This window comes from Macadamia integrifolia, chromosome 5 (genome assembly GCF_013358625.1).
Source record: "Macadamia integrifolia cultivar HAES 741 chromosome 5, SCU_Mint_v3, whole genome shotgun sequence".
NCBI lineage: Eukaryota > Viridiplantae > Streptophyta > Magnoliopsida > Proteales > Proteaceae > Macadamia > Macadamia integrifolia.
The window spans coordinates 20,404,459-20,429,912 of NC_056561.1; the positions used below are offsets into that span (position 1 = coordinate 20,404,459).

A 25,454-nucleotide genomic window follows, 5' to 3' on the forward strand; every position below is an offset into this window, starting at 1 on the left:
AAGCCCTAACTGGACTCTGGCGTGGCGACTAGGGAGCGTAGCTACGGGTGTGAAAATCAAAAGGTTTTCAATATTGCTCTCGAAAGCACTGGTGCGAGACTCCCGCCCTCTCCTCAGTGGCTTTTTTGAAGCCCTAAGTGATCTATCCCTCCGCCAAGATGAAGCTCGTCAGGTGAGCTTCTAATCCCTTTCATTTCGATTCATTATTCATTAGCCTAGTAATCTAACATTCTTTCGTTGTTGATCTGAAAATCAAAAGGTTTTTGATGAAGTTGAACAACGAGACCGTCTCGATCGAGCTTAAGAATGGAACTGTTGTTCATGGCACTATCACAGGTTCCTTTCCATCCCTCTTTCTTGTTAAAGCATGCGATTTATCCCTTACAATTTATCCGAAAGTTTGTAGTAGTCATTTTGTCTCTTTCTCGATTTCATCTGCTCTACCCTACAGTTAGGGTTTAGCTAAACCTTGGTGTTCTTCTGCTTTTAATTTATCAGACGAGGTATCGTTGGTTATATGGTGTATGCCTTTCCTCATTTTAAGCTTTTCTGGTCTTTTGTGGTGTTGGTTCCCCCAGTATTGGACTATTTGTGATATTTACTCATATATTTTCAGCCTTGGAAGTGAACCATTTGGTATGTGGTAATTAAGTGTTGCAAGGAGCTGCCTGTACCTATCTCAGTACCTGGATATTTGACAGTAATTGTTGGGATGTGGATTGGTTTATAGCTTTGAACTATTCCGTTACTGTGCCTTAGATGATTAGGAACTTCTTTGATTACTTCAAATGGGGCTTTGTAGATGGGGTACAAAACATGCACGATGAATGCAGATTGACTTATTGAATCACTAATATCCTCAAGTGACCTCATCTCATTCCCGTTCTGGTTATTACTTATCACTCAATTGCTTAACCCGCAATACAGTTTCATATTCCATATGACCTTAGTCTGTCTGCCATGTTTCCATTTACCATCCTCGTGCTTTATAGCAAAATGTGGTTAAATGTCACCCGATCAATGACCAGTTATTCAACTTGATTCGCCAAGACCTTGTGGACCGAGGATCAAGTTAAATCTGGTCAATTTGTACCATATGTGTGTGTGAAATTTAATAATCAATGTTTTGTTTAGCAGATCTAGATAACACCTTATTGCCTAATGAATGGTATAAGCCTTAGTTACTTGATTGAAAAAAGAAATTAAGAAGCCAGTAAGGGGGTATCCAAATGAATGGCTCTGGATAAGTGAGAAGTAGCAGTTCTCACACCATTTTCCAAGCTTCCTTCAACTATGGGGCTGGACACCACTCACCACTAAGATTTAGTTCTCCGAGAACTAAGAAGATTTAAAATTGTTTATTTTAGTCCTTTGGGCTTGTTCAAAAACAGAATTGTATTAACAATATGTCAATAATTAAGTTGTCACAATATGTCATCAAGGACTTTTACCTTCAATATGTAGATGGTATCCTCCACTCAGTTTATCTGGTTTACAGGAGCTGATTTGTGATGAATGGTCTGTATAGGTCAAAGTTTACTCATATAAATTATATGCACTTGAGTTGTTCTCTTTCCTAAACTAGTCATTCTGTTACCCCTTTAAAAACCAGTTTTTGTATTTCTCACATCTCCCCCACCTTTGAGAATATAATATGTTAGATCCAACAATAGATCCATATGACACAGAGATTTAACGAGGTTCACACACCAGGGTGGTGTGCTACATCCTCAGGTGAAGAAGAAGATGTTTCACTATGCAGGAGAGAGATGACACCCAAGCAGCGGTGAGAAACATTGCCCTGAAACCCTAGTTCGAAAAAACCCCAAAATACAATGACTTTATCAACAAGCAACAATACATTATATATACTCCCAAGTTGTGGGTCGACCCATTGGGTCGTTGTCGATCCGGTCGAACCATACTGCGGGGGTTAAGCCCCCACATCCTCATACGAGATCAGTGATGGGCTCCGGGCTTGGGCTATCGGCCCAACCCCTTTGCTTCCATCACAGATCTCAAAAAACTTCCCATTCGGGTCGCCACTAAAATATGTCGGAGCGGGTCAATCTTCAAAACGGGTCAAGAATTTGAGACAAACTTAATAAATTTTTACCTTGGCTTGAATTCTCTTCCAACAAATAAACAAATAGCTAAAATCTTCATCTTCTTCAATAGCCCTCCAAAGGGCTGAACTCAAACACGGCATACACCAAGTAAGTTCGAGCAACCAACACACAAAGGCTTAGTTAACATATCAACTGGATTGTCTTCAGTACCAATCTTCAACACTTGAATATTACCTTGAGCAATTATCTCTTTTATAAAATGATACCGAACATCAATGTGCTTTGTCCTCTCATGATACATCGGATCTTTAGTTAAGTGAATAGCACTCTGGTTATCACAATGGACAACAGTCACCCCATGATCTATGTTGAGTTCTCCCAACAAACCTGTAAGCCAAATAGCTTATTTAATTGCCTCAGTCACTGTCATATACTCTGCTTCAGTAGTAGATAATGCAACTGTAGCCTGTAAAGTAGCTTTCCAACTAACCGTACTTTCTCCAAGAGTAAATACATAGCCTGTGAGTGACCTCCTCTTGTCGAGATCACCTGCATAATCTGAATCAACCTAACCAGATAAACTATCACCATTCCTCCCAAACTCCAAACAAACACCAGAGGTCCCTTTTAAGTACCTAAGTATCCACTTCACTGCTTCCCAATGAACTTTACCTGGACATGACAAATATCTGTTCACCACACTGATAGCTTGTGAAATGTCAGGACGAGTGCAAACCATAGCATACATAACAAAGCCAATTGCATTAGAGTATGGAACACGTGACATGTACTCCACCTTTTCAGCTGTCTTAGGTGATAAAGCAGCTGAAAAGTCTAAAATGAGATGCAAGAGGAGTAGTTACAGGTTTGGCATCTTTCATGCCAAAACGATTCAATATCTTCTCAGTGTACTATTGAGATAGTCACAGCTTCCCTGCTTTTCTATCCCTCTTGATCTCCATACCAAGGATCTTCCTTGCTGCCCCCAAATCTTTCATCTCAAATTCAGAACTTAATTGTTCCTTCAACCTGTTGACTTCATTCCTATCTTTTGTTGCAATCAATATATCATCAACATAAAGCAACAAATATATGAATGATCAATCAGAGAGCTTTCTGAAATAAACACAATAGTCATATTGACACCTGGAGTATCAAAAACTAGCTATAACTGAATCAAACGTTTTATACTACTGTCTATGAGACTGTCTCAAACCATATAGGGACTTCTTCAACAAGCATGTATGATCCTCCTTACCTTCAATAACAAACCCTTCAGGTTGATGCATATAAATCTGTTCTTCTAGTTCACCATGCAATAATGCTATTTTTACTTCAAGTTGCTCCAACTCCAAATCATGCATAGCAATTAAAGCAAGTAGGACATGAATAGAACTATGCTTAACAACAGGTGAGAAAACATCATTAAAATCAATTCCTTGTACTTGACTGTAGCCCTTTGCAACCAAATGTGCCTTGTACCTAGCATCTTCAACACCTGAGGCAGATTCATTCTTTTTGAAGACCCATTTGCAACCAATAGTTTTCTTCCCTGTTCTCGGCTTGATAAGCTCTCAAGTCATATTTTTATGAAGAGATTCCATCTCCTCATTCATGACAATCAACCATTTTGTTGAATCAATTGAAGTAACAGCTTCAGAATATGTTGTAGACTCACTATTTTCAATTGTATCTGCAACAGACAATGCATAAGCAACAAATTCAGCATGCCCATACTTTTGTGGTTGTCTAATATTCCTCCTTGGTTTATCCTTGGCAATGCTGTACCACTCTTCTTCTTGATTCTCTTGAGCATCATCTCCTTCAGTAAAAGTAGGCAGTTGAACTGGAGTAGATTGTGCTTTGTTTGAAAATGAACCACCAATTTCAAACTCCACCTTTTCTCTAGATTTTTCTTGACCTTCATCACAATGAATAGGAGCTTCTTTCCTAGGATGCAACATAACAGATTCATCAAAAGTGACATCTCTGCTAATAAGAAATTTTGGAGACTTTGGATCAGGACACCACAACCTGTATCCTTTCACTCCAGATCTATACCCAAGAAAAATGCATTTCTTAGCTCTAGGTTCCAACTTCCCTTCATTTACATGTGCATAAGTAGGACATCCAAATACTTTTAAATTTGAGTAGTCTGCAGGTTTACCTGACCAAACTTCTTCTGGAGTCTTGCACTCAATAGCTGTGCAAGGGGATCGATTCACTAACAAGGTTGTTGTGTTAACTGCTTCTGTCCAGAACTCCTTGCCCAATCCTGCATTTGATAATATAAACCTTGCTTTTTTTAACAAGGTTCTATTCATACGCTCTGCCACTCCATTCTACTAGGGTGTTTTAACAACTGTATGGTGTCTTGCAATACCTTAATTTTTGCAGAACTCATTAAATTCACATTCACAAAACTCTAGGCCATTATCGGTTCTCAACCTTTTAATTTGTTTCCAGGTCTGCTTCTCAAGCAAATTCTTCCACTGTTTGAAAGTGACAAATACTTCGTTTTTGTGCTTCAAGAAATAAACCCAAACATTCCTAGAGAAATCATCAATGAAAGTAAGCAAGTACCTTGCACCAACCCCCTTTGAAGCAACCCTGGAGGGCCCTCATAGGTCTGAATGAATGTAGTCCAAAGTTCCCTTGGTTCTGTGAATAGCAGTACTGAAACTGGCTCTTTTTTGCTTCCCAAACACAATCCTCACAGAACTTCATTGCTCCTGTACTCTGACCACACAAGCCCCTTTTACTTAATAATGTCATTCTTCTTTCACTCATATGGCCTAATCTCATGTGCCATAAATTTGCGATATTTGATTTAGACATAGATGAAGCTGCTGCAACAGACCCAGTGACTGTAGTACCCTGCAACACATACAAACTGCCAACCTTGATTCCTTTCATCAACAAGAGAACACCCTTGCTGATCTTCATGATTCCACCTTCAGCTGTATACTTGCTTCCATTTGAATCAAAGTGCCTAAACTGATGAGATTCTTCTTCAAATCAGGGACATGCCTGACATTAGACAAGGTTCTGATAATGCCATCATACGTCTTGATATTGATCATTCCCATTCCAATAGTCTTACAAGAAGCATTATTTTCCATCAACACAACTCTACCTCGAACTGATTCGTTTGTGGAGAACCATTCACAATTGGGACACATGTTAGGAACAATCAGAATCAAGAATCCATTCATCCTGTGATCTAACTCTGTCATCAGTCACCAAAAGCATATCAGACTCACTCTCATCTTCAACCATACTAGCTTCTACAGAATCATCTATTTTCTGTTGATTTTGAGCACCACCATCTGGTTTTTGCTTATTTAAAAGCTTATACCATTCAAATTTAATATGCCTCTTTTTTTTTACATTAATTATAGGTCAAATTCTTGTGCTTAGATTTTGATCTAGCATTCTTTTTATCACCATCTGAACCCCTTTCATTCGTACTCCCTCTAGCTACCAAACCAACACGATCAAATTTATTGGTAGATGTCAACTCATCATCAATCTTCTGCTTGCTTTGCAGATTCGTTTTGACATCCTCAATAGAAATTCTCTACCATAAATCATGGTATACCTAAAATGCTTATAAGATGGAGGCAGAGAACTTAATAATAATAGGGTTAAATCTTTATCGTCCATTTTAACATCTATCATTTTCAAATCAGTAACAATAGAATTGAAATCAGATATGTGAGATTTAATAGAAGTACCTTTACCCATATGAAGGGTATACAGTTGTTGCTTCAATCTCAACCTATTGGTGAGGTAGAGATTCTCTAACTTCACTTATAACTCTGCAACCGTTTTCTTTGAGAGAACTTCCTGTAGAACATCATTCGAAAGACACAACTGAATAGCTGAAAGGGCTTTACCATCCAAATCGTTCCAATCATCATCGGACATAGTTGCAGGTTTCTTCGCCTTCCCAAATAGGGTTTTCTTCAAACCTTGCTGCGTGAGAACAGTCATCATTCGAACCTGTCATTAACTAAAACTGATGTTTTCGTCGAACCTATCAATATCATATTTCGTTGAAGCCATGGATCGAAGTAACCCAAAGCTCTAATACCAGTTTGTTAGATCAAACACTAAGAAATACAAAAAATAAAGAGACAATAGATCCACACGACATAGAGATTTAACGAGGTTCACACACCAGGGTGGTGTGCTACGTCCTCGGGCAAAGAAGAAGATGTTTCACTATGCAGAAGAGAGATTACACCCAAGCAGTGATGAGAATACTCGCCCTGAAACCCTAGCTCGAAAAAACCCCAAAATACAATGACTTTCTCAACAAGCAATAGTACATTATATATACTCTAAGTTGCGGGTCGACCCGTCGGGTCGTCGTAGATCCGGTCGAACCATACCTCTGGGGCTAAGCCCCCGCTCCCCCATATGAGATCAGTGATGGGCTCCTGGCTTCGGCCCAATCCCTCTACTTCCATCACAAATCTCAAAAAACTTCCCATTCGGGTCGCCACCAAAATATGTCGGAGCGGGTCAATCTTCAAAACGGGTCAAGAATTCAAGACAAACTTAACATAATAATATTTTCATTTTCACTCATTTTTTTCAATTGTGGATAACTACTTAATAGATAAAGTGAAAATACACCAATATAACTTGGAAGTAGGGAATACAACAAGATGGAAGAGATATGTTTATAATCTTACGTACTCCTAGTCCTAAAAATCATGTACTTACCCATGGAGAAATTATGGGGCCGGTTAGGCAGCCCAAGAGGGGGGTGAATTGGGTGGTGTGGAATGAAATGACAATTTAAAAACATTTACCCAAAACAAAGGATGAATGCTATTGTTGTAAGAAAGGAAGAAGCTACAGTAACAAAAGTGAGAAAACGGAAAGAGAAAGATAGAGACAATAAGATTTAGAGTGGTTTGATAATATTGCTACTAACTATCAAGTGATACAAGCTTCAACTTTCCACTGAAGATCATTTTCCAAATGACATTGATCAAGCCTTATCCCAAATTTTTTTTTCCAAGATCACAAGAAACCCTTAAAATGTTGTTTTTTACATTACTTACTACAAACATTTGGATGTTTTCCCAGCTCACAACAATCCGAGAGTTTCGGCTGACACTCAAACCTTATATTCACACTACCCAAAAGAAAATCTCAAACCTTACCATAGTTGTCATGGTGAATAGGCGACCTAAGGCATTGGAGAGGTGCTTGGCAATGTAGGAACCCTAGGCGTGTTGTATATGACTATTTAATATAGCAATGATAATTAGGAAATTTACGCCCCCTCCCATGTACTTTGCCAAAATTACATATAGGTTCAAATGTTTCCAGAATTTACGCCCCTTCCCCTGGATATGTAAGATTCTCACATTGTTGGAGGCAACCTTCGTTCCCCTTCGACTTCTCGCTTGGCCGCTTCAAGGAATCGCTTCGATTTCTGAATTATGTGGTTCTCTTGATTGATTTATCTTAGGGTTTGCACCAGTTGAGGCTTTTAGAACTCCTTTTCATCTCTCTGGTTCGATATCAGGAAGTTAAAGATTTGTAGAATGGATCTGTTGTTGACGAACAAAGAGATTTAGGATTTCAGAGTTAGTACTGTGATTGGATTTAATTCTTGACGTTTGCAATGGTAAACTCGAAGAAAGAAGGTTTAATTGACGAGAACAAAATCGAGGGATCGAATACTACAGATAATGTTTATGGGGAATCTGATGTTGGTGTTTTGTCGATGGAAACCGAATTCTCGTGTTGGTTCTACCAGCCCTTCAATCACTTCCCAGGGGAGTAGCACAAGCTCACGAGATGAACTTGAGCTTACTGATTTGGGTGTTTGGGTAAAAGAGGACCAAAAGGGTATAATGGTCCTTTAAGGTTAAGTGGTTTTTCCATTAAAGGGTAATGTGGTATTTTGAGGTTCAAAACTAACAGCATACTAACACCATCATAGCTAGGGGAGGGGGCATACATTCTAAAAACGTTTGGATCTATATGTAATTTTCAAAAGTACAGGGGAGGGGGTGTAAATTTCCCTTTTATATAATTATGCTTATATGCAACATAGAAGTCATATTAATATAATATGATATAATTACACTAGGAATGACCTAAAATGAGAAAACCAACATATAATAAACAAAGAATAGGATATAATATAAGCATATGTATATATATATATATATATATATAATTTTTTTTTTTCGTGAAGCATCAGCAAGCGCCTTGGACCCAAGAAAGTGCATGGACGCATAGTTGGTGCTTAGCAATGCTTTGACAAGTATGAACCTTACAACTCTCTTTGAAGAGTCTTCGAGTGTTTCCACTCAAGATACAAAGCCTCTCTAAGGCAAAATATACAATTGAAGCTCAAAGATAAAACCTCTAAAAGGTAGAATATGTAAGTTAAATCTCAACACTATGATTTTGAAAAACCTTTAAACCAAGACTAAAAGATGTGCAAAATGAGTTGCATATTTGCCTTTTTTTTTTTTTTTTTTTTTTGTATACAGTTACAAAATTAGGATTTTTTGTCTAAGTTTTTCATTTTATGTAAAATCTAAAATGAAGGTAAGAAAAACTAAATTAAATAATTATGAATGCTAAAAATAGAATAAGACTAAAAGAATGTGCAAAATGAGTTCAAGAGTCTTGTAGAAAGATGATATCATAGTCCCAAATTTATAGCCAAGAGGAGTCTAATGTAGAATGAACCAATGTATGCTTCATAGACTCTCGGTGGACATTTGTCAGCGTCCAGCAGTCAGAATACTAGCCATTGGGGTCCAACGGCCATAATATTGGCTATATACCTTGCACATCCGTGATATCTCGTGGATGTCCCTCATACATGGGGACTGAGAAGTGTCAAAATGCACTTTTCTAGGCTTGGATGTCTGCGAGCTACCTTGGACGTCCTTCAGGTAGCATGAATGTCCGAGATATCTCATGGACATCTCTCAAAAAGAGGACCTAAGAGTGTTATACACACTCTTCTTAGCTCAGACGTCCATGCCAATTGGCAGATGTCCGTAACACAGGGCACTTCCATCCAGTCTGTGTTTAGTCACAAGGGTTTATCCAATTAAGGCTTGGTGACTTAAGCTCTTTTTAGGGTCCAAGAGCTAATGGGAAATTGGGAATCACTATGACAACCACAGATCCTAGTTAAGTTTAACTTAGAAAAGGCGTATCCTGATCGCCCAATGTAGACAAGGATCGTCTGGTCCTCAAACCTTCTGCGGAGCATTTCTCTTAATCTCTTACAAATCTTTGCATTCGTGCTTCTCAAATGTTCATAATGGAGGCATAGTTAGTTGACTTGGAACTTGTGTTGCAAGTTCACGCCCTTTGAACTTAGCCAAAATTTTCACATTTACAGATCCCATTTGAAATGAAATAATAGCTAAATGTGTAACTGACGTCTTAAATAGTTGATTTCATAGTTCAATATTTTCTGGCATTGGAGAATTAAGTCAATGAAGGGAGTGCTACTAAGATTTTGAGTTTGTGACTCAAATTTTGCCATCCACTTTTTTTGGTTTCCTTCACTTAAATGTTGGTATACTGACCTTGAAGAATCTTCTGAGGTTTCAATTGCAGTATTTAAATTTCGCTTCAAGAATTCTCGCAATCCCTAACCTATAATTCGAGAAATCAATCAATGCCCAATGTATTTTATATATTATATAAAAAATATATATATATAAAAAAAATAGCCCAATGTAGTTGGACAATTTTTCTTGTCATAATTTCTAAATCGGTAAGTCCACAATTCTTTACCCCCCAAAAAATCCACAATTCTTGTTTTCCCCCACTCATTTTTGCCAAATTTTTGTACGAGTTTATGTATAGCAATTGGATCCTTCAAACATGCAAGGCAATACCCTGTGGTTAAAAATATTTTGTTACTTTACAGTGTTCTTTTATGCTTATTTGTGGTTCTGATTGCTTTGACATGCTACGTGCTAGCATTTTAGAAAATTCAGTGAGTTCCAAACTGGAAAGTTCTGCCTTTTAGGTAGATCAGTTAAAAATTGGGCAGAATTGCATTGATGGTTCTATGGATTGGTTTATATCTCTTTTGCTTTTGGTTAGGATCTAGAGTTTACTTCTGGATACGATGAATCAATCTTCCACTTTTAATTTTATTTAGCAGATTGGTGATTTAGTTTTCCTGCAGTATGGCATTTCAAGTTTAAGGAAATGTTCTGATCAGGCATTAGGGATTTAAATCTATTCAAATGGATGTTAACAACATCCTCGAAGACAATTGACTGTTTGTGGAGTAAATTTTTGGAGCTTACTAAGGTGAAAATGCTCTATATGTGTTAACTTTTGTATTCTGGGTTGTTGCAGTTGATTGTTAAATGGTAGTTGGAAATTGCAGTTTGATGAAATATTTTATTGTGACTAATGGCTTTACTGCATCATTGCAGGTGTGGATATTAGCATGAATACCCATTTGAAGACTGTAAAACTGACACTGAAGGGAAAGAATCCGGTAACGCTTGATCACCTTAGCGTGCGGGGTAACAACATCCGATATTATATCCTTCCAGACAGTTTGAACCTTGAGACTTTACTGGTAGAGGAGACACCTAGAGTGAAGCCCAAAAAGCCAACTGCTGGTATTGTACATTTCACTGTAGTGTTTTGTTCAGTTTGCTTTAGTTTTGCTTTTCTCATGCTTAGTTTGTTTCAAAGCTGTTGCTTCTGTTCTTTCTTTTGACCCCTTGAATTCTTCCTCAGGGAGACCTATGGGACGTGGTCGGGGTCGTGGACGTGGCCGTGGACGTGGCAGGGGTCGCTAGTAGTATTGCACCGATAATTTTTGCAATTAGTCTCTCGTGTAGCTTAGATTGTTCTGTTTTGAGTGGGAAGTGCGCGTCAGTCCAAAGGGCTTCACTGTATTCATTATCCAGGATGGATGGGCTAATGGTTTGACTTGCCTTAGAAATACCAAGAAATCGTTTTGGGAAAATTATATATGGTTTGTATATCTGCGTCACTTCCAGATTCAGGAACCAGGGATACTGTGGTTTGTTATTCACCAACAGAGCTTATTCTGCAGCATCTCAATGGTTGCTTTAATGCTTCTTGTGACATTCTAGCTGTGGAGATGAGCAAATCTCGTCATGCATTTCCTACATTTTGCTAGATGAGAAGCCAAGATCCTGCAAGATTGTATAAATTACCTTGAATTCTCATCATCATGACTGCACATTGGATGAGGGTTCCTTTTGAAGCCAGTGTGGGGAGGAATATGCATGCCACAACAACAGCAATGTGGATAATGAAACCATGCACATGAGGTCGTAGGGGAAAGTAAAGATTTCCATGTGAGAAATGGTATTTAGTGTCAGAAAAAAATTAAGAGTTTTCCTGTGCCCATGGTGAAACGGGGTGCATGGGGTTATTGAGAGGGTATTTTGGGAAGGTATTAAAACCCTATAGAGTTTGTGAATGATGATGGTGGATAAATTAACAACAATAACATCAAATTCGGCCTTATCCCCCCTTAATAGGGTCGGTTACAAGGATCTATGCCAAACTTGCCAAAATTGAAGAAAATAAGACAATATGGGATGATAGAGAGAAATGACAAAGAGATTAAAGTAATAGAGGCATAGTATAGTAAGATTGGAGAAACTCAGCTTAAATGATATCAAGTACGTATAATTTTGCCCTCCAAGATAGTGGATGAATAATTCTCCTTTTCTTTTTTGGTAAAGGATGAACTCTTCTCCATGGGTTTAGGAATACTATTCATTTTATACACGTGAAAATGGTTATAAAACTTTGGGAAAATTATGTGATTATCCACTTTTGGATTTACCTTTATAAAATTACCCACAAAAAATTTTGGTGAACAAAAATATCCAAAATAAGGTTTGAGTTTACAAAACTACCCAAAATAGTGATTCTTCATGTTCCACATATAATCATGTATTTTTTATTACTAAAACTTTGAGTGGGTAGTTTTATAAATCCAAACTCAATTTTGGGTATTTTTGTGCACTTAAACTTTAAGTGGGTAATTTTGTAAAGAGAAACCTAATTTTGGGTATTTTTGTTCACTCAAACTTTGGTTGGGTAATTTTGTAAAGAAAAACTCAAAAGTGGGTAATCATATAATTTTCCCTAAAACTTTCGACTAGCATGGATGATTTGATATCAGTTTCCTTTCGTCTTATTTCTTTTTGCAACTAGATAGAGCCTAAAAGTAATATAAAACATGGAAAAAATGGACCTTATCATAAAATTTTATGTTGTATTATATTATCTACGGAACAAAATATACAATTAAATGTTTTACTTCAAGCCATTTTTGTTAAAACAGTCGTTAAGGAAACATGTCGAACAAGGCAAAATCATGGCCCCACAAACCGGTGGCAAAGTTTTTTGTCTTTTTGGTAGAACACTGCCAAAGAGTTCATGATCATATTCTATACGGTTTTAAATTTTGTTTTGGTTCCCTCGAGCTGATCTCATAATGGCATTATCAAAAGAAAACCATGACTACTTAGGCTTGTCCCAGGATATCCAACACAACTGAATTCCTGTTCTGATAAGATTTTGCTTTCTCTTGTCCGCTTCAATGATTATTAGAAAACTTCTACCAAAAAATAAAAAGAAAAAGCTTATTAGAAAACGTAATTTGAGGTAAGTGATACTTCTTTCCATCGCACTATAACATATACTCATCATATGGGGCATGAAATCCCACGAGAACAAAATCAATGTAGTATCTACTTTCTGCTTATATCACTGGAACAACCCCCAAAACCAAACACCCTCCCCAATCCTAACCCCCCGAAATTGTTTGGATAGGGGGAGGGTGCCCCTGTGATTGAAATTCAATAGTATTGATTCCTCTGCAATGATCTGAACTTTACTGGTGTAGGCATTATTCACCTTTAAAATACAGATTTGTGATATAGTGTATTAGGCTGTCTTTGGAACTGAGGTCAGGGATTTAACGAGTTTCATGGATGGCCTCCTCACAGAATGGTTTAGAAGGATCATTAATGTCAACAGAGTCAATGCTCCGGCTTGATGTGCAGTGCCGAGAGAAACTGGAACATACGAGAGAAGTGTTGATATCCCCAAAGTAACCTGTGATTATCAATAAATAATATCAGCGCTGCTGTATTGCCATTTCAAAGGTACTCGCACAGTCGTGTATATGATGGCTTCTTTCAGAGATAATCAGCATGAAGAAAATAAAAGTTTAAATAGAATATAAATTATAACAGGCGCACATAATTACCTGCAAAGCTGCCATGCCCATGGTGCTCCCAATTAAAGATCGTACTGCAGGATGAAGGTCAAGCCTCTTTGAGGCCCACCACAAACTGCCAATTGATAGCAAGGTTGCAGTTGCAAGTATTCGATGATCAAGCTGCAAAACAAGAAAATTGCATCAGAATTTTCACTTAGAGGAGCTCTCTAAATTTCTCTCACAATATCTTGGAAGGACAGAAAAAAGCCATTTCCCCGGTGGAGTTACTCAACAGATATTACAGGAATATGGAACAAATCATACTTACCATATTCCTTTTCCCAGTATTTTTACCTCATTTGTAGCAATTTCATGCAATCTACACCGTCTAGGAATCTAAAACAAACAAATCTAACTAGTTTCTGCCCCATCTCTTTATAAATCAACTTGGGATTCCCATATGAAGAACAGATTAGGATTTGCTGGTTTCCACAAAGTTGAGCAAAGAGGGGACAATAAGCATCTCCACTTTTTTATCACTTTAATCTAACATTTTAAATTTTAATTAGTATTAAAGGCTATTCCCCCCAGATTTACCTTAAAATTTTTCTTAACACTTATTAAAGAGAAACCAGGATGCAAGAAAGGTTCTCTGAATGAGTAGGTCGAAGGACAGGACTTGCCCATATGCAGGTTTGGTTTCAACATCCACATTGTTCTAGATGTCTAATCTTTGACCTCCATTTTTTTTTCCTGATGCCCTGTAAAATGGATTAAGTTGTTTTATTTTATATATACCCGGAAGACCGCTCTCCTCAACATGACTTTACACATCATAGATATATACGCAAGGTTAGGGTGGCGGAAGTTAAAGAAGCCTTGAGAAAAATGAAAACAGGCAAGACATTAGGCCCATATGGCATCCCAATAGAAGTGTGGAAAACCCTAGGAGTATGCCGGTTGTTTGGTTAAACAAGTTGTTTAACAAGATTATGACTAGAAAGAAGATGCTAGATGATTGGGGGAGGAGCATTGTAGTCCCAGTCTAACAAGTCGATGATGAAGGAGCAAGTTGGTCGTAGATCAAGCTACCTGCCTAAAAAAATGATTCTATTCCCTAGCGAGCATTCCCAAATAAAAATAAAAAGGATATTTAGAGTTGTAATAACTATAGAAGCACAAACTAATGAGTCATACTATGGAACTTTCGGAAAAGGTTCTTGAACCCCGCCTAAGAAGAGAGACCAAGATCTCAGAGAACAAATTTGGATTTATGCCAAGTTAATCCGCGACAGAGGCTATCTACTTATTGAGGGGGCTCATGGAAAGTTATAGAGCCCACAAGAATGATCTCCACATGGTCTTTATTGACCTAGAAAAAGCATATGACAGTTTCTAGAGATTTAATTCGGTATGTCCTAGTAAAAAGAGAGAGGTGTCGAGTACATATGTGGATATAATCTAGGAGATGTATGGTGACTAGCATGAGATCTGTGGGAGGTCAAGGTAAGGACTTCCCAATTACGCTTATCATAAGGACTTCCCAATTACGCTTATCATGGATGAGTTAACCAGAAATTAACAGTAAGTTGGAGCTATGGAGATCAACCTTAGAAACGATAGGTTTTAAGATTAGTGGATTGAAGACGGAACATATGATGTGTAATTTTAGCCACTCTATGATGGATAACTAAATGGTGAAAATTGAGAGGGGAGAGATTCCACAAATGGACTATTTTATATATCTGGGGTCAACCATAAACAAAGAATGTGACATAGAGGATGATGTTTCATAGAGAATCAAAGTGGGATGCATGAAGTGGAGAGATGCATCCGGAGTGTTGTGTGAACGGTGTATCCCTTCGAAGCGTAATTAAAAACTTTATAGGATTATTGTGCGACCAACTATGATGTATGGGCAGAATGTTGGGTAGTTAAGAAGTGTCACATAGAGAGACTATATATAGCTAAGATGAGGATGTTAAGATGAATGTGTGGCAAATTAGGAAGGATAAAGTAAGGGATGAACATATTAGAGTTGCCCCAATTAATGACAAGCTCCGTGAAAGCAGATTGAGGTGGTATGACCATTTTCAAAGGAGGTCAGAGGACACCCCAGTTAGGAGGATTGATTTGATTCAGATCGAAGGAGCCAAAAGAGCTAGGGGGCAAGCCCAAAATGATCATAGGCAAAGTGGTGACGAATGACATGTCTCGGTCTTGTGATCTTGTCCCAAGTATGACCTTGGATAGAGCCTAGCTGACCCCATTAAGTTGGGATAAGGTTGAGTTTCTTGTTGTCGTTGTTGTATATATATATATATATATTTTTTTTTGGGGGGGGGGGGGAAGTGATGCTGATCCAGATCCCAATGACTGAAATCGGATCGCTTAGGGCCCACTAAAGAACCAAATAGTTCACTCTAGGCAAACCAAGGGCAATAATGTAATTTCTGATAAGATTTAGGAGCTTTATAGAGTGAAATAAGTGACTAAGGACTTAAAAGGAATTAACTTCAAAGAGAAAGGAGCAATTCTGGAAATTAAAATAGAAGTGGGGTTAAATTGAAATAAAACCAAGAATGAAGGGTTACTTTGCAAACTAGGAAAGAAAGGATGTCTTTAATAAAGAACTTAAAAATTGAAAGGACTTACCTCTAATAAGCAGAAGTTATATTATGAAAATAAAAGACCTTTCTTCTTCCTCACGATGGAGTTCAGAAGCGGCAGCCAGCAAGCCTTCAACGCAGAGAACTCCTTCAAATCTTGTCGGAGGGCCATGAAACTTCAGGCGTAGGCTGAGCACCCAGTGCTCTCTTGAATCCAACAGGCATGTGTCAAAAAACAGCACACAAAGGGGATCGATTGCACCTGCAACTTAGATCAGGCGACAGGTTTGGGTTCAGCTTAGTTGCAGGTCTTGTTCCCCACCATTGGAAAGACTTTTGAGGCTGAAACTCTACGGTTCAGGTCACCTAGGAGAGAGGTTCTCACGCCCTAAGTCTCAATCCAAAAAACCCATGCATGAGGGAGATCGATCAGCTTCAAGGAGACAAGCAACGATCGCCAGAAACAGGGTAGGGAAACAAACCAGAAAATAATGGATATGGAGAAATAAGGAAGAAGAAATAAAGAAGCAGAAGAATAGAGAGAAAAGAAAAGAGAGTCAGGGGAGGGGAGAATAACTCACGGCAGCCATGGTTTCATACCAAAATTTCTATTCTTCAAACTTCAAAATCTCCAAAACTGACTTATTCTCTATTACATGACTAATATGAAGGAAAAATCAAACAATTAATGGAAACTACTTGAAAATGGAAACTATTCTAAAATTAGAAGCTAGCTAATTTAAAAAAGAAATTAATTCTAAAACAATAGAAAATCAAATCAAAAGATATTTCTTTCCTAAGTCCATCGTGCAACTGCATCAGCAAGGGGGAAGATAAATAACGATATTCAATTGCCAAGGCAATAAAACACAGATGGAGAAGGTAGTACAGCTAAACAATGAGGGCCCAAAAGACAAAATCAACATGAAGCCAAAACACTACATAAGACCCCAAAAACAATTGAAATATGCCCAATACAGACTTAGGTAATCCAACCTATTTTAAGAAGATGAAGATACCTCCATGGTCCTAATACCAGACATACCTCCATGCAAACTCTCACTCTAATAAGCTAAGAAGAGCTACTTCCACTCAAACCACTCGCTCTTCTTAAGGGGGACCAATTCCCAAAAACATCAAGTCTCAAGATAACGTCAGGGAAGGTCCATCGACTCCAAATAGAAACAAGAAGCAAAATTTCTCTCTTTTCGAGAGGACCACTAAAGGAATACTTAATAGGTGCAGAGTGGATGACCAAAGCAAGAACATCAATCCATCCAAACAAACCAATGCTCCCAGGATGACCAGAACAGTAAAATAATGAGAAAAGAAATATAGACTCCATTGAAATCAATACTCAACCATGCAATCAAGCTGGGATACCTGTAGGCTCAAGAAATTTGTTACCTGGACCATTGATGTGTTCTCAAAAAAGTTGCGGATAAGTGGCTTCATGCTAAAAATATCATCTGGAATCCATGTATCACCCATCTTTGGAAACGTATTATAAGCATGTCCCTGACAATTAAGAACGAGATCAACAATTACAACAGAAATAGGAAAATGCTAGATGTAAGCAGAAGATGAAAAAACAAAACACGAATTGGGTTACTTTCATACCGCGTCATTTCCAGCAACAAAAGCTCCTGAAATTGCAGTAACACCAACAAGGAGGCTTACAGGAAGGGCAAGTTTCTTAACTTTGGCTGCCCCATGAACCCAAGCTATTGACTCAGAAGGAGGATCAGGCATTACAACAGACAGAGCAGTCCACAGAAGGCCAGAATATATAGCAAATGCTGATGTAAGATGAGCAGCAAGACGGTAAGGGCTTACTCTGGGCTCAACGTACTCAGATGCAGGTTCCTGCAATAGCAGAAAATATTTGTAAATTTTATGATCAATGGTATAATTAGACATAAGCAAGCAGGAAGAGGCTTCCTACCTCTAAACCACTCTTCACCATCCACCAGCCAATTAGACCCTGCCCGGCACCAAAAGCAAAGAGAGCAGAAAGTTTCATTCCAAGACGGAACGTAATCCATCCTTTATGAAGAAAATATGTAAATGGAAGGGCAAACATAACACCAAGTGCTCTTCCCCACATCCGGTGTGCATATTCTAACCAGTATATGAATTTGAAATCTTCAATGCTCATCCCCTTGTTTACTCTGCAAGTTCTCAAATGACAAGTGATATCACCAAACATCAATGGAGATTCTATTCCAATACAAATGGACATGATGATCTCAATGTACAAACACAAATATATGGTGAAATACAAAAGTGAAATAACTGATATTGCACAGTTTAATAAGGCATCTTAGCATTTAAAAATTAATTTGCGATCTTGCTCAATATGAGACACCTGTCCTACCTATATAGTGTGAATCATCAGTGTCCTAAAACTCAGTATCATATTGTGTAGAACGCCTATCTAGATCAGTATCAGCCAAGAGACAATCTGAACCATGACGGTGCTGGATTTTCGATCCCTAGTTTATTATTGTTATTATTGTTTGGACTGGCCAATCGTTGGCCTGGATCGTCTGATCCAGAACAATTAAGTTCTCCAGCAACCAATTCAAACTACAGTACCTAGATCTAAATTTCTAGTGTGAATCATAGTTGTCATTTTGAAGGGAGTTTATATGTAAAATGAAAAGTTTATTTATTTTATTTGTGAATAGGAGGGAAAGTGTATGAAATTTAAAAATATCTTCTTTAAAGTTATAATTTAACACATGAAACCCATTGTTCTTATTACTGTTGTTGTTGTTAGAACCAGGTTTAAGTGAAAATCCAGATAACTCGATTTAAACAATTTTATCAGCCTGAAATTTCAGTCGATGAACAATACAAGCAGTAGATCGAGTCTGTAAAATAGGATCTGAATCTGATAGACAGATTTAAGGTCATGAGATAATCCTTTTGAGGCTAAGATTTAAAACCTAGAAAACCAGAGAATATGATAACAAAAATTTTATGCCTCCTAAACAGGAACTGTAACAAAAACATAACAGAAAAGAAAAGAAATAAAGGAAAAAATAGAAAAAGATATTATCAGGAATCACCGCCTGATTTGCAGGTCTGGAATCAACCCCAACCTTGGAATCACCACTAGGGATCCTATGAAATCACCACAGTAGGGAACATTATAAATCACCACACAATCAAACGCAAAAAAGCCAACTTCTATATTTCATCAAATTCGTGGTCAGAGTTATAGGCCCTAAAAAATTATATAAAAAACTCAATACATGACTCAAACGAAGGCTAAAACTCCTCCAGCCAATAGCTTACCTTGAAGGTGGTCTTAATTGACTAGGATACTATGAAATAATAAAGAAAACAAATAGAAACAAGGCTATACTCGCAGAGACCTAATGCAGCCCAACTAAAACACTTTAGTAAAAAAAAAAAGAAGAAGAAGAAGAAGAAGAAGAAAAGAAAATAATAGGACTCTAACTAGACCCCACAACTTAAGTCATTAACAAATTCCGTATTTATACCTCCTACCCATATTTTACGCCCATTAAAGTGTCCTATTACAATAAAAACCCATTGAACCAAATTGATGTAGATCTGAAGACCTACTATAGGAGATCCAATAGAGGCCAGCCTAGCATGGCCTTAGTTTGTTTAGTCTTTTAATTTCTAAGTCAATTCCTTTAATGTTTTTAGTTAGTTCTCTTTTGTTTAAGTGTTTAAGTTGGCCTAAATAGGCTTATTTATTGGAAATAAGCCTTGGATTGGGTTCTATACATGTTGGGCAGTCGGTCCAATGTGTTTTCATTGTAAGGAGCCACTTTAATGGGCTTAAATATGGGTAGAAAGTAGGAATAAGGGGTTTACTTCCTTAGTTTAGTTAGAGTCTATACAAGTTTGTAGGGAATTCAGCATTGTACACGAATTTTGATTAATGAAAAGCTTTGTCTTCATTGCTCTTCTCCATTGGGGAAGATCCATGTCTGATCAAGGAAACCTTGTGTTCGATCCATTCAACCACCTTGCCGTGTGAAGCCCTGTGTTTCTTCTTATTGTTATTTTCCATTCTTCCATATTTTTCTTCATTAAAGCAAGTAAATCTTCTGGAAATTTCTGCAATTCCTATTTGATTTTGAATTCATATGCAAGGGTTTTTTTTTTCAATTAAATTAGAGTTAAGAGAATATGGCCACTAGAAAACCTTCAGATTTTGAGTATATGTTCATTATATAACCTAACTCAAGGCTTATTTCAACTAAATAAGCCCATTATTGTGATTTATCCGCATCAATGGTGGTGGACAGTGGTGGCAATGGCAGTTGTTATTGCTTCTTCACATTTTTCTTCTAATTTTTCCGTTATCTCTTTGGGGTTTCTCCTCATTTCCCTCCATTTCCTTCCCGTTCTCTGCATTTCCTCCCCATTTTCCCCCTATTTTTTGTCTAATGCTTTAAAATATGGCAACCAGTTGCCTAGGCATTGAAGAATCGTCTCGTCGCCTACGCGACGCCTTGACAACTATGGTGTGAACAATTCATACTTAAATTTACCTCATTCAATGAAAGAAATTCAGTAATTTTACTTTGTTCACCAATAACAACAACCAAAGCCTTATCCCAACTTAATGGGGTCGGCTACATGGAGGTTCCAATCAAGGATGAACGCAAGGATCCATGCAAAAAGATTGACTAGTTATGGCTGATTATAATAAAGTGCTGGTTGTCTACCTGACACAAGGTTCCAAGTAATTTACTTTGTTCGTTGAAGAAATTCAGATCTAAGGAAAACTCTATTGTACAATAGCTTCTATCAAGTCCAAACTGAAAGAATATGGTTTTTGCACTAACCGCTTGTACTCAGGAGACTGTTTATATTTCTCAAACTCAATCAACCATTCTTCCTCTGATAGGGGTGGCAGGCCACCAGTAAATTTCCAGTCAGTCATGGACAGACCAGATCGGGTAAGTCGTGTAACACCTCCAAGTACCACCATGCTAAACACCCAAGCAGCAGAACCGAACAGCCATATCCCAACTATTTTCTGGGCATGAGGTCCAGCAGTAACTAGCAGTTTCAATCCCTCCTTATTCGATGATAATATAGATGTAGTAGTGGACATATTCCTTGAAGATGGTCGATAAAATCCCTGGAACACATTAACAAACAATATTTTTCAGATGTTTTACCCATGATAATGATAACAATAGTTTAAGCCACGCACAACCATTCATTCAACAATTAAATCAAATCAGAGAAATAAGCACCAAGGTTGGTAGAAGTGCCACAGATCTATTAATCTACAAAGAAATTGGTCAACCATTGGCTCAGACTTGCTTTTGATAGCACCGCCGATGATCTTTCCAGAAGAGGAACTGAAACAAGAAAATCAGACAATGATGTGCCTTAAGAATATCAACACCCAATTCCACAAATACTGCTTAGTTCAATAAGCTAAATAATGCCACATCAATTACGAACAATGTATGGCCAGTGAAAATTGTCCAGTGGAACAAAATTCTATACAATCTGGTAACACTTCTAAAGAGCTCAAAGTTAGCAGACAAAGCCTCATAGTTAGGTTTCATATGAAAATCAAAATCAATATTTTGCACCATAAACCAAAAAAAGTGCAAGATGTACGCCTGCATGTCAGTAAGGAAAAGGATGTCAGAGGCACTAGAAACAAAGTGCAACCAGGGAAGATTATTTGGTAGAAGAACATTTTATACAATTGAGTTCACTTTTTTCATTTTTTGTGTGTGTGTGTGTGTGTGGGGTGGATGGGTGTAAAGAACTCTATCAACAGGCAAAACCTTGTAGTTAGGATTCATCCAAAAATAAAATCAAGATTTTGTGCCAGTTGGCAAAAATAGAAAGACAAAATATTGATCCATGCATGTGCAACCACAGAGTAACATCAACTCTTGGTGAGGATTGGTCTGCAGACTTTGATGTCTTGCAGGGTTCTCAAAATTCTTACTTACTTCAGTGGTTCCAAATATATAAAGTAGCAAGTATGAAGAAATCTATATGATCCCTATGCAATAATAGCATACAATTCTGTTCCTGATAAACGAATATAATATAAAAAGAAGAGCATCAATTGAAACAATACACAAGGTGCTATATCATTCAGGCTTTGTTCCACAGGAATGATGAGGAAAACATGAATCCAGGAGTAGTTTTGTCATGCTCCTTTTAGGAAATTATCTCAAGGACTCTGCTTTATTCTTTTTGAACCCCTAGTTTGATGATATTTAATTTGCAATGTTGGGTTAGCAAGGTCGATTTTCTGTCACCTCCTATCAACAATCACATCAGAGAAAGAGAATGAGAATTCTTTGAACAACTTATCAATTGAAAAAGCTGGACCATAAGCAATATTACAATGTTTTACACCTTTGGTCCTCAACTCTTTTGATGAAAAGAGTGTCATTATATTTGAGTTTCATTTTCCAAACATAGAGAGGGCGATCCCTTCAAAATGGATTCAAGAGCATTTCAGTGCCTTGCTCTTGAGAACTTTGAAATCACATACATTAATAAAGGACTACTGAATTACTGAGGCTCTGGGAGAAACAATCACATTTTTCTGAATTATGATAATAGACTCACACCTAAATGATCCGTAGAGCCAGAAAAGCTAACCCCACAAGAAAACTATAACTAAGTATAGTCCTTTCTTTGCCAGTAAATATCCATGTCTGGAACAATTTCAACCAACGAAAATACTTGCCACTAGGTTAGAGATTAGAGTTGGCCAGCTAAAGAGATAGAATGATTCCTTCCTCTGTTCAGCCAAGAGATACAGTCCACCAACAATCAAAACATGCCATTGATACGCAAAGAAGCTTTCAATGAACTTAATTTAGCGACATGAAATTCGGTACGGATATAAACTGTATATGAGAATAGAAATGACACGGTTGATCGAATTGACGTCCACTTACATAACTCTGATGTTCATTTTTTCATAGCAAACCATTTAAGCCAACATCCAAGGTTTACAGCCATTTTTATCGAAAATCATTTGAAACAATTAGTGCAAATGCACTGTCGTAACAATCCAAAAATAAGAACCGACAGAAATTGAAACCAATAGAAGTAGATGAAGTCGAACCTTGAATGTGATTCTGGAACCATCGAACAAGCTCCTAAAGGACGATTGAGTACCACAGGATCGAGAAGCGAAGGATGTGTAGGGCAAAACGGATTCCTTCGAAACTCTATACGAATCTTTGATTTGAGAGAATGAACTTAGGATTTTCTTCCTCCCGAAAAGCAAAATCGATCTGCTCCGCAGCATCGTCTTCTAATCTCTCTCTCCTTCTGATTGTCTCGAAACCGTACAACACTGCAAAAAAAAAAAAAAGGGGGAAGCTTCTTCTTGTTCCCCAGTCCCTAGCTATGAAATACTAGTGCGAAAAATGCCGACGTGCAAGAGCCTGCACTGAGGAAGTGGTTTATGAATTATGATGGTCCGGGCGGGAGCTCAGGGTTAAATACTTTTTAACGCATCGAAACCATGGACGTAGTTCACCAGATTGGCACCCGGTATTGGTTGCCGTGATACCGATATTGGTACGTAGTGGCCGACCGGATCAGATAGGGATCGGCCGAAAAAGAAAACCACATGGCTGATATCGTGTGAATCGGCCGGTACTCAGTCCATGCCGATTCCTGAAATTGTGATCGAAATGGCTGTCAATGGTACTAGGACAACGAATTATCTCAACCCAAAAACCATTCTTGGAAAATCAGGTTTTCACTTCTACCTTGTAGCTTGGATGACGGGTCATCAAGTCAGAGCAAGTCACATTTTTTTATTTTTTGGAAGAGGGTTTTCTAATAAGTACAAAGTAGAATGGAAAAGGCCACTTAATAAAACGATACTATACATTAAGGTAGCAAGGTCATTACATCTTTTTTTTTGGTAAGAAGGTCATTACATCTGAGGAGGAGAAAAATAGAAACAAAGATGTTAGAGACCGTTTGGTATAGTTCATAAAAAATGTTTCTAGCGTTTTTTCGTGTTAATAGAACGAAAAAACGTTGAAAACCATTTGGGTCGATTGGGTCGCGTTTCAGTTTTTTTGAAACTGTCAGTGTCGAAAAAAAGGAAATTGGGTCGATTTGTCGAAACGAGGGAAAGTTGTTCTGTCGGCCATGTTTCGTTTCAAATTATATTATTTGAAACGATCGTTCCCGATTGTCCGTGATAGAGAGAGGAGAGCAGGGAGGAAAGAAGAGAGAACCAACGTCTCACATCCATGCTCGAACTGCGATTTCTCCACCTCAGGTAACTTCTTCGCCTCTTCTCCTTCTTCTCCTTCTTCTTCTTCATTTCTTCTTTTCTTCTTCTTCTCACATAGAGGTATTTGAACAAATTAGGGTTTTTTTTCTCCTTCTTCTTCTTCATTTCTTCTTTTCTTCTAGAGACAGAGATCGATAAGCTACACAAATTTCTGGTTTCGAACATCTTTTGGAACTCGCATAGGGAGAGGAGAGACTGAGAAACAGGAGCCCTAAGCCCCCTTGTGAAATCTCCTCTACACTACCTTCGTTTCACATCGCTGTGAAGAAACCCCTAGACCCGACGATTTTGGCTAAACTCCTCTCAACATCGGTAGTGCGAGTCGGCTGGAACCCTTTTGGTGAAATTTCTGCTCGCCATCTCTCTCGTCTCTCAGATCTTCAAGGTACTGAAATCGTCTGGGTTCTTTTGGTGAAACCCCTCTCAACAATCAAATGTTTCGGAATATTTCTACCCTCTCTTAACCCTAGAATTTCTGAAATTTCAATTTTTTGTTCAACTCCTCTACAGCAGGGACAGTAGCACACATTATCAAAACTGAAGCTGTTTTTTGTTTGATTGATTATTGCTTTTCAATTATGTTTGAATGCTCTGTGTTCCACCCTCAACTGGTGTTGGTGATATATTTTTTTTATTATTGCTTTTTGAATGCTCTGTATTGATGCTTTATTCCTACTGAGTTCATATATAACTGTTAGCGGATGCACAAACCCAGGAGGACAGAAGTGATATGGTTATAACTGCAAGCGCAACCAACTAATTATGAAAACAGGAAAAAGATACATTGATAAGGGAAGGTGGGAACTAAAGACATATGTCATAAATATGACGTAGCTTACTGGAATATGAACATTTTTCTGCCCTTTGATAGGGCGTGAGCAAACAAAAAAACTGAATTACATCTTTGACATTGTATTGGTGGTTGCATTGTCTAGCATCCTTTCACATTGAGAACTAAAAAAACTTTATGGACTTGTGTGTTTGTGTGGGTATTGTTACTCCCTATGGGAGTATAGATGTTCTTGTAAACTGAATTGCATCATTGTATTGTTGGACTCTTTATGTTTGCAAGTTTCCTATGCTAAAGGTGTACTTTATTCATGTTGTAATGAAGGGTAGGGTGTAAACTTGTTGGATTTAAAGTCTTTTAAGGAGCATTATTTTGCTTGTATCATTACACTAAGATAGTATGCATCTTTGGAAAGTTGTGTTGTAGTACTAGAGGGAATTATTTA

The 25,454-nt window shown here is 37.8% G+C and overlaps 2 protein-coding genes across 2 annotated transcripts; one reads left to right on the forward strand and one right to left on the reverse strand.

Moving 5' to 3' along the window:
- Positions 1-6: 6 nt before the first annotated feature.
- LOC122078648 (small nuclear ribonucleoprotein SmD1a) lies at positions 7-11,191 on the forward strand. The gene is made up of 4 exons (XM_042644732.1): positions 7-172; positions 260-336; positions 10,523-10,714; positions 10,836-11,191. The coding sequence occupies exons 1-4, from the start codon at positions 159-161 to the stop codon at positions 10,895-10,897; spliced, it is 345 nt and encodes a 114-aa protein (XP_042500666.1). The 5' UTR covers positions 7-158; the 3' UTR covers positions 10,898-11,191.
- Positions 11,192-12,743: 1,552 nt separating this feature from the next.
- On the reverse strand, positions 12,744-23,533 carry LOC122079930 (cytochrome c oxidase assembly protein COX15). The gene is made up of 7 exons (XM_042646722.1): positions 23,026-23,533; positions 20,753-21,051; positions 17,863-18,088; positions 17,538-17,783; positions 17,325-17,435; positions 13,357-13,488; positions 12,744-13,202 (listed from the first exon to the last, which is right to left on the reverse strand). Exons 1-7 carry the CDS (start codon positions 23,209-23,211, stop codon positions 13,032-13,034), a joined length of 1,371 nt encoding a protein of 456 aa, XP_042502656.1. The 5' UTR covers positions 23,212-23,533; the 3' UTR covers positions 12,744-13,031.
- Between the last annotated feature and the right edge of the window lie 1,921 nt (positions 23,534-25,454).

Coding starts and splice junctions, on each gene's coding strand:
- LOC122078648 (XM_042644732.1), top strand. Junction 337..10,522: donor TGTTCATGGCACTATCACAG/GTTCCTTTCCAT, acceptor GCATCATTGCAG/GTGTGGATATTAGCATGAAT. Junction 10,715..10,835: donor GCCCAAAAAGCCAACTGCTG/GTATTGTACATT, acceptor ATTCTTCCTCAG/GGAGACCTATGGGACGTGGT.
- LOC122079930 (XM_042646722.1), bottom strand. CDS start 23,211: ATGCTGCGGAGCAGATCGATTTTGCTTTTCGGGAGGAAGAAAATCCTA. Junction 21,052..23,025: donor GTTCCAGAATCACATTCAAG/GTTCGACTTCAT, acceptor AATGTGTTCCAG/GGATTTTATCGACCATCTTC. Junction 13,489..17,324: donor AGAACACATCAATGGTCCAG/GTAACAAATTTC, acceptor CTTGTTTTGCAG/CTTGATCATCGAATACTTGC.